Genomic DNA, 13,179 nt, shown 5'->3' with positions numbered 1-13,179 from the left:
TAATATAATTTAGAAAATATATGGACATTTATCATAATGTGATAAAGGAAATACTATTATAATAAAATAATATAATATTAATATTTTGAGTTTTTTTAATAAATATTGAATTATGGATTATTTTTATTTCACTTTTGGGTGAAATATTGATATATTGATTGTTCATACAAAAATATTTATGAAGGACTGATATCATTTTTATGGAATAGTGTTATTATCTTTGGGTATATAACTCACATAATTATTTAAAATATGTTTTCTTTTGAGATTATCTAAATATCATAATTATGTGTATCATTGTGAATATTATTTTTTTAATATCATTACTGACTACTATAGTCATTGCTACTATTGTAGGCAACAATGCTTCATAGCCATCGCAACTGCCATAGGTAGTGGTGCTGCTATAGTCATTACAAGGCTATCACACTCTACAATATTGCATACGTAATTGTTGTTTATGATTGGGTTGGTAACCATCGAAGGCCATCGCCCTCAATAATACTATTGCAAATAGCAAACTGTTAACAATGGTCCATCGATCAAACACGAGAAATCTTGAATCACTCATAAGCAAGAGATAGGATGAACTAGATAGAAAAGTAAATCGACAATACAAATGAATCGTTCATGCATCGTAAATAAAAATCAAATAATATTTTTTCATGAGCGAAATGTACTAACAAATGAATATAAAGTATTTGATTTTACAAATATGCCTCTGATACCAATTGTGAGCATAAAAATTATTCTTATGCTTCTATTATGCGAAAAACTTTAATATCAAAATCTGAAATCAAATAACATTAGGTTAAATTTACAATGCGTAGCTTTCGATGTCATTCAAAAAGCTTTTCTTTGATCTACGTGTGTACTATTATCGGATCCAAAAGTTATAGCGATGTCGATCTATCGAGAGAATTAGACCCGCATTCTCCTCTCTTTCTACTTTCCACAAGATCACAACGAGCGATAAATTAAGGACAAAGAGAAGATGATAGAAGTTTTATAATCTTTTAATGATTGATTCATATTACTAAGGGGAGAAAAAAAAATTTATAATATTTTAATAATGATTTATTCACGTTTTTAGTCTTTAGAAGATCCTATAAGTGAAAACAGATGATCTAAGATAAGTAATTACGAGAGTGTCTTATATCAGGATCATGAGAAATCATATCGTAATTAAACTTTTTTTTATATTGATCAATGATCGTAATCAAAATCTAATTATATTCATAATATATCTTACATTACATCAAAACTATAATTTAATTTGGAAAACCAAGAAAACTTTCTTTTGTCTTTCAGAATAACCCATTTTCCGTACCCTCGTGTCTTTCGGTATTTGTTCAATGATCCTAAAGTAAACCCACCATCATTCATTATATGACAAACTAACTTTCAACCTATTGTAAATGTACTAACATAACCCAACAAGTTAAAGGCATTTTACACAAACTCTCATCTCATTCCTGCCTTGTGTAATTAACCCAATAGTGACCCACCCCCTAATCTAGCCACACCTCTTGTGCCTCCACCAAAGCTCCTACGTACTACCACTATCACCGAATCCCGATTGGTGCTATAAAAGACTCCTTGCAAAGTACAATCGTTTTATCATGCTCCCGACCAAGAGAAGGCTCCTACAAACGATAATGATGGTTGACTCTCTCGCTACTTTCAAGAACATGAGCGTTCCAATTTAAACTCGGCAATTAGATGTAGTCAAGTGCACAGACAGGATTACTGGAGACGCTCTTCCGTCGGAGTTCTTTATATGGCAGTTCACAAACAGGATTATTGTACCAGCTACAGACCGCATCAATCAGCACAAGAAACAGTAACATTCATTACCATTCAAGGCAAGGAAAGGTATGTTCTTCGTTCATGCAAGCCACCCGGGCATGTAACTTGGACCAGGAGCTGCTGCTGCTGCTGCTGCTGCGATCGCCATTTGATCTGGATGGTACCTGGAGGCAATCAATACTACGCACAATGAGAACTCGTTTCCTAGTTGCATATATAGAGGCAGGCAGAAGAAGAGTAGTTGGGATTACCCAATCTGAAGAGTAGGTTCACAGTCTATGGATTGGAAGAAGCCGTCGCCCTGTGGTTGAGGCTGCTGCCGCCCGTAAGCTACAGCATGAGTGTTGGGATCCCACAGCTGTTGCTGATCTGCCTCACTGCTTTCCTCCAACTGCTTGTCATGTGGAAAACCATCACAAGCTTCTCGATATGTTAAACCAGTCACCGAACATATTAGATTGCATGAACACAAGAAAGCTACTTACTCTTATCTTCAGGGCTTTATTAGCTTCACATAGCATTTGTTCCTGTAAACAGACACAGTGTTACTTGAAAGGAAGGATGATATGAACAAAGCATGATTCATTTTTCCAGTACTATACCCGTCTTTGGAGATCTCCAAGCTGGTCAAGCATGTATTGTGTCTGTAGAAAGATACAAGTTCATCATCAGTGGCTGATGTTTTCAGCATTCGATAACTCGTATCTATAGTAAGATGCACAAAAAGATGATCGACCTACATATATTAACGAGCTGATGAACAAAATTTATCATCAGAGTGACATGGACATAGTAATGCGGTATCAGAAAGCATTTATTAGAAGATTGCACATTAATTACCCTTGTTGATCTTATTTGTCTTAACGATGCATCAAGTTGGCGCTCAAGCTGCTCAAGTTCCTTGATGTTAAGTGGCCCCAGATCTTCACCCAGCAGATTTCTAGGTTTTGATGTAGAACAATTAGTCCGTCGATGGTCTTTTGACATTCCTGTGAAAGCTGTGTTTCTTGTGTACCAAAAAGCAGGCTAAGATCAAAGACAAAACAAGGAGTTGTTCACCTTTGTGATCGCTGCAAGCCATCAACACGCGCCTTAAGCTTCAAATACTCTTGCTGACTACTCTGATGATTTTGCCAAAACTAGGCGTAAGGAACTCTCTCGTTTGCAAAAGGCATAAGAACAATTCATCTCTAGAGAGTACATTCTTACATAGTAGGCACCTCAGTGTGCAACATTACCTTCTGCAGTGAACTTATTGACAGTTCTCAATAACAGTGGTTCGAGCAAGGAAGAATAAATAGTCAACCTATCTGACTAAATCCAAGTAGTTCTACTGTCTTCTTTTCTTCTACATTCATTAGTTTCATATTCTTTCTCAGTGGATGACTTCTACCTTTGGCAATTTTAGCAATATGTTGTCCCACTATCATTTTTATTTCTTCTATACCAATAATATTTTGTTGTTGGTATTTTAGTCATGTCTTTCACTCTTGACACTCGAGCCCCAGAATCATCCCATCTATGCTTCACATCTATAACTCCATGTAGCAATATATACATAGCCACAAGAAATTTGACATTTGGTTTGCAAAATCTGTAGTGCAATACTACTCTATCTGGTCTTGGTATGACAACCCAAAATTTACGCGAATGGAAATTTATAGAATCGAAGCATTTGAACTGCTGGGTCACACTGAACCTTCATGACGCAAAATAGATAAGAATGACAAGCATGTTGGTTCTTCATGATTACAGACATCCAAGATAGAAGAAACTTGATCAAGTTTCAGAAATCAGATTTGTAAATTTTTCTATCAACACCATCTTCTAACATATTACATGTTGGAGGAGAACAGCTAATATTAGTGTAAGAATAACTTTAAATAGAGTCATTTACCTGAGTCTCCCTTGATATGATATTTGTTTCTGGTGCACCATAATTGCACTTTTGGTACCTCTCTAGTGTCCTCAACATACTATAAAATTAAGGTAACAGATTATCAAAGCTCAAATATGAGTTGTGTAATGTGTGAAATAAATTTCAATAGCAATAATCAAAAGTACAAAAAATTGAAGCTCCAAAGAGCTGCAAGTTAGGTCTGGTATTTTTGTCAAATTTAACTAATGATTTGGAAATTTAAAAACATACAGTCTCAGTTTTTTTTTCTTTTTAAATAGATGTAGTCTCTTGCTTCATTTTCCATGGATAATGAAGTTGATATATGTTATAGTAGTTTAATTTATATGAAGCATGGCTAGTGCATCTCATCTATTAAATAATAAATATATAAATATTTCAAAACATAGAGTTGGGACTCTTGCAGACAATGTGCATTCTTTTGGTTATAATGCATAACATATTAACTACTAAAAAATATCTAAGAATATGATATTGTTTGCTCTTAACATGAAGATTTCCGTGAAAGCTTTTATATCTTAATGAAAATTAAGGGAGCACAATATAATAAACAAAAAACTTACAACAACAAATGTCACATTCAAAAAGCTATTTTTTCCACAATAATTTGACAAGTAAGTTGTGTGACAAAGTCAGGTATAAAGTAAAATTCAAAATCAAAATATGAAAATAAAATAAAATAAAATTAACAAATTTCTAATTTCTAACTAGGCATAAGATACTATTACAACAATAGTAAAATTATAAGTCCGAATTATTTAGGGTCGACCGTATGGATCTTTTATTGTTATTGAGATATGTAAAAAAGTCATATCTAGTTAAGTACAGAGTATTTAAATTTTTATTTATGATTTTTATTAAGATCTGTTTTAGTCTTTCGTTATATCTCATCGTACCACTAATATTAATCATTTTACCTCTTCTGACTATTGTGTTTGGAAATCTCCTAAGAACATATTATCTTAAACAATTTTCTCTTGTCTTATCTTTTATCGAAGTGATACCTTATTAATTATAAATTAAAAAAAATCTTAGTAACTCTACACATTAAGATTGAGAATAAATATTGAGGTACTTCTCATGGATTCATCGAGATTACAAAAATAGGATCCATGTTTAATAATGAAAACCAATGCACTATCACGATAAACTACTATGAAAATTTCATAGTGAAAGAGGATGAGAATACTTTGATGATTAATCAAGATGAATAAGAATTCAAGATGAACTAATAAAGATAGAAGAACTATTAAGATTGGATAAAAACTTGAGTTTGCCATATTTGAGGAAAAAACAAAGTATTCTATTGATAACTATATTTAATTAATTTATGTATAAAATTGACTTAAAAGATTGGTTGCACGAACTTTATTCAATTATTATGAAATAACTCAAACTAAGGAAAAAAAAATCGAAACCAGCTTTAAATGAAAGGAAAGTAGGCCTTTTATGCCTCGTGGAAATTGATCCAACCAAGACTCACTCGAAAGTATTCTCAAGCATGAGTTCTTCGGAGTAAAAGGCATTACATATTTATGGTAGGAGAAACTATTGCGTGCAGGCGCATGTCGGGTATTTGTGCTCATAAGAAAGCTAAGAACTGGCTAAAATTACAAAGACAGCTTCGGAAGGAGAACATGTCATAGATGCTGCACAAAGTGAAGGTCAAATCGGAGAAAAGAAGTGTCCGCGGGAAAACCATGCATGTTACTACCATGTAGAGATGCTTGGCTCCGAACACTGAAGTCTTGACGGCAAAGGACTAGAAATTAGATCACATTTGCAATAGGAGCAGACGGGCATTGGGCATAACGAGAATCTGAAAACTAAGGTCCAGAAAACAAGGATGCATTTACTGGAAGAGCTAAAGAGCATAACAAGATTGGTCTTCTGAAGAAACTATTATCTTTTTTCTACAGAATGATAGATGAGATGGTTTCTTCCAGGAAGAGGTAAAACCTTAGGGTCTCACAAGAATGATAGATGTGATGGGACCTCAGCTCTGCTGAAAATAATTATGCAGTCCACATGTACCAAATGAGATCTATTTGGGCACATCCTTGCCATGTCCCCAACGCTTGTACTCGGATATGCTTAATCAGAATAAAATAGCATAATTAGAAACCCTAATTAATCTTCAGAGAGATTTCTAAAGATGATCTGGATGTAGAACTCAGGTCTCAGGATAAAAAAATGATATTTGAAGACTTCTCTTCAGCCTGTCAAAGAAGCATCAAATAGAACATGTTGAATCAATATTTCCCAGCTCATCATGTCACGATCCACCACGTAGAGCTGGTGCAACACACAAGGGGAAAAGAAGCTAACTTCGTGTATGCTCCTTTCCTATATCCATAGAAGACTTAAATGATCCGATCATTCGCTAAGGTAAGAAAGAAAGATGACAGAGAAGGATGGTAACAATAAGCTAAAAAGGATAACATCTTTTTGCTTGGTTGTCTGGAGCAAGCAAAATATATTCTTTTTCCCGATTAATAACGTGTAGATCCTAAACTATTTGACCTTGAGATCCCATCAAACTTCCATTTGTTCACCAAAAGGAAACCCACTCGGAAGGATCCAGGATCGGAAAGAGATCAAAGCGGAGACCCATCGCAGCAAGCGAAAAAAGAAGCTTAAGGCAAGCGAAGTAAATATCTTCTCAAGCTCTCTTTCCTCGTACCTGGAGCTGCTGCAGAACTCGTAGAGCTTCCCGCGGTTGGAGAAGACGATGAGGGCAACCTCGGCGTCGCAGAGCACCGACAGCTCGTAGGCCTTCTTGAGCAGTCCATTCCTGCGCTTCGCAAAGGTCACCTGCCGGTTGATCTTGTTCTCGATCCGCTTCAGCTCCACCCTTCCCCTCCCCATCTCCTCCTCCTCCTCCAGAAAAACAACCCCCAAAAGAACCAGATCAACAGAAAGAAGAGGAAGGAAGGTTAAAAGAGGGAGCTTTTGGACTGGGAAGGGAATCGAAACCAAAACCCATTTGCCATTTATAGGAAAATTGGAAGTGGGGGGTGACCTTCCCTAACCCTAACAAGTCACCACCGTTTTAACCCGCGGAAACTCCCACACTTGAAAATATTCCGCATACAAATCTCCATGCGGGAACAAGATCTACGGTCGAGATGAGCACGATCGAGATTTTTCACTGTTAAAGGCCATTTGTACGGTGAGATTTATGCGGGAGTCTGCAGGCATCTCTGCGACGGGCGCAACACCAACATGGAGGGGTGGCGGTGGCAAGTCCAATTGAAGGTGTTCGGGGTACGTGTCGAGCGGAGAGGCGGCAGGCGGATCAGCGAACGTCCGGGCCGTGTTGAACGGAATCTTGACACAAATCGTGTGTGTGTGAGAGAGAGAGACGTGTTTAACTAATAAGAATGTTTTATGACTATTAAATCTTGATTTAATTAGAAGATATAATTATCTTGTTATCAAATAAACTATAGATACAAAGCCAAAAACAAAAAGAAAAGAAAACAACAAAAAAAATCCATGCCAACGTAAGAGATTTGAGGTGATTTGTTCTTCTTGTTTATGTTCCAAGTTGAGTATTACCTCTTATTGAATGTTATGTTTGTATTATTTGGAGGAATTGTTATTGTAGGAGTACTCCCTCTACACAAATCTCATATATGGAAATGCAAGGAAGAAGAGGTTGTAGTGGAGCAAACTGTGTACCTGAGAACTTAATAGGAATTGGAGAGGAAACAATGGGCTCAATGAAGCTTTACATTTGATAGGTTTTGGTTTTAGGAATCAATTCCTAATGTATGAAAAGTCAATCGTGACTTCACTTTTACCTTCACAAGAAGTATCATTAAATGTGTAGGGAATGTCTAATATAGAAGAGAGATTATATAAACATGGTCATTATGTATTGAAGATAGCAACTAAGAAGCTATTTATAGAGTATGAGCCATATGTATTATTTACATGTTGATTATATAAACATGTGTGTGTGTGTGTGTGTCAAAAACTTAAGCTATTCAATTATGAGTTTAGGCTAAGGTCTAACATTTTTTTCTTTCTTTGGAATCATTCTTTTATCAACCTTGATTCTGTTGTTGTTTTAATTAGATTAGTATAAACAAACTATTAGATAATGTGCAAAATAATGGGCAAAGAACACTCTATTCTTTCACTATATTGAGCTGCAGATACTAGGATTTGTGTCACGAGATAGTGAAGGTATATATTTATATTTTTAATGTATAGTTGGAGAAATAGGTCTGAGTGAAAATATGCAATTATGAATTATTGAGTATTTTATAAATAATAGATGTAACTGTTATTTAATAAAATTATATTTCAAAAGTTTACCCTTGTAATATTTTTAATATTTAGTTAAAATTAAATACATATTTTTAAAATTTAAATTAATATATAAAATAAATAAATGAATGCATGCATGTAATCTTATAAAAAAAAATTGTGTAACCAAAATATAGAATAAATAAAAAAATATAATAATATAAATAAATATAAAATAAATATTTTAAGATAAATAAACAAAATTTCACCTTATAAAATACATAATTCATGTTGATTTCTCATTAAATCATTTTGATAATATTATAATTTTAGATAATATCATAAAATATTTTAAATTTAAATTATTTTTTTTTTGCATCTGATAAATGTTAAAAGACTAATGTTACTTCGAGATAGCATCAACAATTAGACTAAATATGATTTAAAGATATTAAATATAAATTTATATTTAAATTATATATTTGGACCTTAATGCACACTTTTCCACATGTTGCTAACTCCCTTCATGCACAGTAGTAGCAAAGCAACCATATCTTATTTCTCACTCAACTCTTGCACTTACCAGAGAAGGACCATAAAAGAAATTATCTGAAGTATTATACAGCAAGTAGTATCATGAAAAGATGGGAAGAGTGGCTCTTTAATGGCAGCCAACATCTCCAATGTGATGCCATTTCAACTTTCTTTCAAAGGCTCCATCCATCATTCTTGTGTTTTAAGGATGTCACGTCACTTCTTCCTGCATCTTACCATGAAAGACAAAAGATATGCAACCATTATGATTTCCATATGGTAATCTGATCACATTAATGAGTTGGATTCTCTATGTTTGCTAACCGGACAAAAACATTTCAAAACCTGCTGCAAAATGAAGAGACAAACCGAGTCAGAGCTTGGATTGTTATCAGCACAATCTACTGCCAAGAAAAGGGCGGAGCTTGAGATCCCCAATCCGAGGAGCCTTCACCCCCTGCATGAAACACACTCTGACAGTAAAGACTGGCATCAGCTCCACGAACAATAACACTGCCCGGTTGCCCATCCTCTCCTCCTGAACAAGAAACCCCTGTCGGCAAAACATAGGTCGAAGCTTGAGGGCTGGAGTTGCAGGGAAGACTTGAAACCGGAGACTGATGCATAGGAACTCCATCAGCTGGCAGCATTTGGCCCGCGTTGATGCCTGGTTTTGTTGCTGATGACAGAAGAGAGAGAGCACAAATGTTGCCGCTGCTGCTTTCTGCTGTTGAAGAGGAGATGGTCATGAGGAATGGCAGGCGTGTTGTTATGCTGAAGCCGGTGATGTCGCCTTGCAGAAGAGGAACCTGCTTCCTGTTCTCGTTGCTGCCGAAGGAGCCTGAGAGATGTTGTTTGCTGTCGACAAAAGTTAGGGGCGAGTGATTTGTATGTAGCATGTCTTCGGATTCGATGATCCCAGCCCAGTTGTGGCTTTGTATAGGAGTTGGGAGCAGGTGAGGATGCATCAAGAACCTGCTGCCTGCAAATGAGACAAACTATTAATGCAGAGAAAGATAGCAGCTACAGATACTGATCGAACGCTATGTGAGCTCAGAAATGTGCAGAAATTAAAGGTTCCGATGAAGGTCCTGACACTCATCACTCCAACCCTACTCATACATGTTTCTATTCATTTTCAGTGTTGGATCACAATTCAAACCTTGATGATTTGGAAGTAAGCTCCCAGGATTAATGGAATCGGGTGGAGGCTTTCTTCGGCGCCGATTGTGTCCATCCAAACGTTTCCGACAGCTTCGTTTTGCCTCATCGAACTCCACCAGTTGGTGAAACCTGTGGCAGTCATTAACAGTCACTCAAATGGTAGAGGCAGCCAATTTGTCGACAGAGAGAAAGCTAATAAAGCAGTAGGAGAGCCGTATCAAGCAAAACTTCATCGAGCTGCCACAGAAAAGAAATCATGCACTAGTCAATTCCATTTCTCTCCCAAAGAACAGGAAAAGAAGGTAAAAGAAACAGAGATCTGACAGAAAGATATATATTCTCAGGTACAAGTAACGTACAAGCAGAGAACAGAAGAAAGCAAGAATACAGTGAAAGAGGCAGAGTAAAGGACAGGCTCGTCAACCTTATTAAGTTGCCTAGGTTAGCTTTGGGCTAATAACTAAGCTTTCGCACGCCAAGAACAAAGTGAAGATGTAGTAAAAAGAAGGAAGATGGTGGCAGGAAACAGAGGATGAATTTATTTCCTTATTTTCTCTGATCAAGCAAATGTAGCCGAATTCTGGAATAAGCAGTCATAGTATTTATGTATTTATTGGCGATATCTCTAACATTTATGTAGATCAGAATTCAACATACAAAGGTGAAACATATGGATGAGTTAAATGGGTCATAACCTGTTACGTTCATTACCTGCTGCACTGCTGGCAGAAGCGCTGCTCCTGGCCGCTCACCATGACGACTGGAGTCTTGGAATGGACCTCACACACCTTGTGGCGTCTGTGGTACTCCCTGGAGCCACTGAGATCGGCTTTGCACCCGTCCACCGAGCACGATGCGTTCTGGGGGGCGTTCCCCTGAGCTCGAGCCCTCCTCGATGGACCTACCGCCGTCGTCGTCATCGAAGGTTGGCTTCTCGACTTCTCTGCTGGTCTGATATCACCCAAGCCACCGAGTTTCAGATCAACCGAGCAATCCATCCCAGTAGTGTTCTGACTTCCAAGGACAAAGCTCGACCCGAGGAGAAACTCCATGTTTTTGTCTGCAACCTGCTCAACCTCTGGGAAAACCCATGAAGAGATCTTGGCATTCCACTCCATGGTAGCAACCTTCTCCTCTCTTCTATCTGACAGTAAACAAGCCTCTTCCCACCAATCTTAAAGGCTTGAGCGAGAATGATTGGTGGTACAATCAGAGAGAGAGAGAGAGAGAGAGAGAGAGAGAGAGAGAGAGGCTTATACTGCAACTACAACGAGTGCCCTTGTCTACAAATCTTCATGGAGGAGAAGTGATAGGGTGTGATTGCTTTTAGCTTTTGAGGCTGGGGGGAAAAGTACCAGAGGAGGTTGGAGGAGGAGAAGGACGACCATGTCATCTTGTCGCCATGCCTCCACTTATGCCAACGTGTCTCTCTTGTCTCTTTCCTTTGTACGTGCCCTACTTGTTGTAGAATCTCCACTCTTTTGCTCTCCTCTTCTTCCTGGATTAACTTCTACTCTTTCATCGACACCACCCGAGAAATCTATAAAGCTGAAAGGAATATTCCCTGCACAACAACTGAGGCTATTTTAATGCCCGCCAACCTCCATAATTCGACATTAAATCTAATTCCCACACGCCGCCCACCCATCACACCTTGGCGGCCGACGTGGCAACACCCCAGCCAAAGAAGGCCCCTGTGATCTACATTATTTTAAGGAATTGGATCCGATCGCATTCAACTGTCAGCAACCATCGCTTCTGCAACCGTGTCCCCAAAGCATTTCTTCACATACATGTTGTGTATTATCCTATATATATAAGAAATATTTTTAGAATTAATAAACCCTACTACTTCTTGCATTTTGTTGATGTGAGTTGTTCCTAAAGAGATATGGACGGCCCCATGTCGAGATTTCTTGGTGCAGAAAGCAGTGGCAACACCCTGGTAGTGTTCAGAATAAAGGTCGCACTGATCATCGACACCTTTCACTTGCCTGTGCCCTAACATGTAATGGCATCCTCAGCTTTATGTGGGCCATTAATTCTTATATATCTTGCCAACCTTTGATATAGCAAATAGTTCCTAGAATTACTCTTTATCTTCTTTTCTCAATCTCAGCAAACTACATGCATAGAGAAAATAACCTCGACATTCTCATCACTGAGCTCCTCAAAAGATATGCCACAAGATTCCGGTGGAAATTAATTGGCTTCTCAGTAACAAAAGCAATGTCCTTAGTGTGATCTAATCTTCTTCTCAAAGTCATGGAATGGCCAGAGCCCTCCCTTTTCAGAGCTCGACTTTGTTAAAGACGGGAGGGAGGGATCTTCTGCCATGGCCATTCACTTTTGTGGCAGCTCATGCCCTCAAGAAAGGAGTTCCATTGCTCCTTTCTCAGTTTATGAATACTTCTTGTAGAAGGATACATACAGTGGCATTGAGAGCAACTGACACCTCCCTGGTCCTCAACAAATAATTGAGGCTGACACTGCAATGAGTGTTCTCTCAGAGGCTGGTCATGCGAGAGACAGACGTGACGGTGTAGAGCATATCGAGGTATGGCTGCACTAGAGAGGGAAGAGATCCTGCAGGTGCAGCATCGGAGGCTTGCTGTGGCCTTCCTTTTAACGTAAGGGACATGTCAGGATTAAAGTGGCAAACACGAGGAGGAGCCTTGGACGCACAAATCTAGCTTGGGGCCCTTCCAGGGTTCACCGCTGAGGTCTCGAGTTTGGATTTGATGGTTCGATGTCGAGGAAGTTGACACGCAGTCTCAAGTCCTCCTTCCTCTACCTCCTCTCATTCTCCAACCCTACCTGTTGCTGCATGCAGTACGAGAAGCATGGCTGTTACATTCTTCATCAAACAAATACATGCCTCCTGTGTTATCTATGCCTAGCAGTAGACTATTCGAAGTAATGGTTATCATTTACATGCATAAACTGAAAGATAGATAGAGTTTAGAAAGCTGAGAACTCCGCTCATTGCTTTATGTGACTACCAGGCAGTATATGCTCATGCTTTATGTAAGTGCTTCATTCATGTGGCAATCTTTTGCAGCATTCATTGCTTTTCATGTTAAGAAATAACTCGGAGGATGGTAGAATTTAGAATTCATTGAGAACAGCTACCGCCGGCTAGTGGCCGAGGGCGAGAGTTCCCGGCGGCAAGGTGAGCAGTGCCCCTAATGGGAGAAGCAGGCAGGCGACGAGACGGGGCCGGTCCGGCCCGGTTGGATCCGGCGGCCCATTAAGTACCGATTGGAATTCACAGATCCTATTGACCAAAAAATAATAATTATATCAAATTATTTTTAGTGTATGGTATCGTTTCAAATCAAAGTTTCATATCAATTAAGAAAAATATATAAAAAATTTTAATGGCATTTTAAATGGGCTATTCCTTTAGCTTTGTAATGGATTTCTAGTCTCATAAAATTCTATCTAATTTTGCCTTGTTGAGATAATTGGGTTAGTTAGTGCATATGATATCAAGT

General features: G+C 37.9%; 2 protein-coding genes across 2 annotated transcripts; both read right to left on the bottom strand.

Moving 5' to 3' along the window:
- Nucleotides 1-1,681: 1,681 nt before the first annotated feature.
- Nucleotides 1,682-6,699, bottom strand: LOC103988252 (agamous-like MADS-box protein AGL9 homolog). Its single transcript, XM_065110463.1, has 8 exons — nucleotides 6,411-6,699; nucleotides 3,707-3,785; nucleotides 2,869-2,930; nucleotides 2,650-2,749; nucleotides 2,412-2,453; nucleotides 2,295-2,336; nucleotides 2,061-2,200; nucleotides 1,682-1,973 (listed from the first exon to the last, which is right to left on the bottom strand). Exons 1-8 carry the CDS (start codon nucleotides 6,593-6,595, stop codon nucleotides 1,889-1,891), a joined length of 735 nt encoding a protein of 244 aa, XP_064966535.1. The 5' UTR covers nucleotides 6,596-6,699; the 3' UTR covers nucleotides 1,682-1,888.
- Nucleotides 6,700-8,537: 1,838 nt separating this feature from the next.
- Nucleotides 8,538-10,995, bottom strand: LOC135613433 (squamosa promoter-binding-like protein 16). The gene is made up of 3 exons (XM_065110462.1): nucleotides 10,394-10,995; nucleotides 9,681-9,811; nucleotides 8,538-9,500 (listed from the first exon to the last, which is right to left on the bottom strand). The coding sequence occupies exons 1-3, from the start codon at nucleotides 10,798-10,800 to the stop codon at nucleotides 8,920-8,922; spliced, it is 1,119 nt and encodes a 372-aa protein (XP_064966534.1). The 5' UTR covers nucleotides 10,801-10,995; the 3' UTR covers nucleotides 8,538-8,919.
- Between the last annotated feature and the right edge of the window lie 2,184 nt (nucleotides 10,996-13,179).

Source organism: Musa acuminata, chromosome BXJ2-6, assembly GCF_036884655.1.
Source record: "Musa acuminata AAA Group cultivar baxijiao chromosome BXJ2-6, Cavendish_Baxijiao_AAA, whole genome shotgun sequence".
In the NCBI taxonomy this organism is placed as follows: Eukaryota; Viridiplantae; Streptophyta; class Magnoliopsida; order Zingiberales; family Musaceae; genus Musa; species Musa acuminata.
The sequence above is the reverse complement of the archived record's forward strand: the minus strand, read 5'-3'. Positions and strand labels throughout refer to the sequence as shown.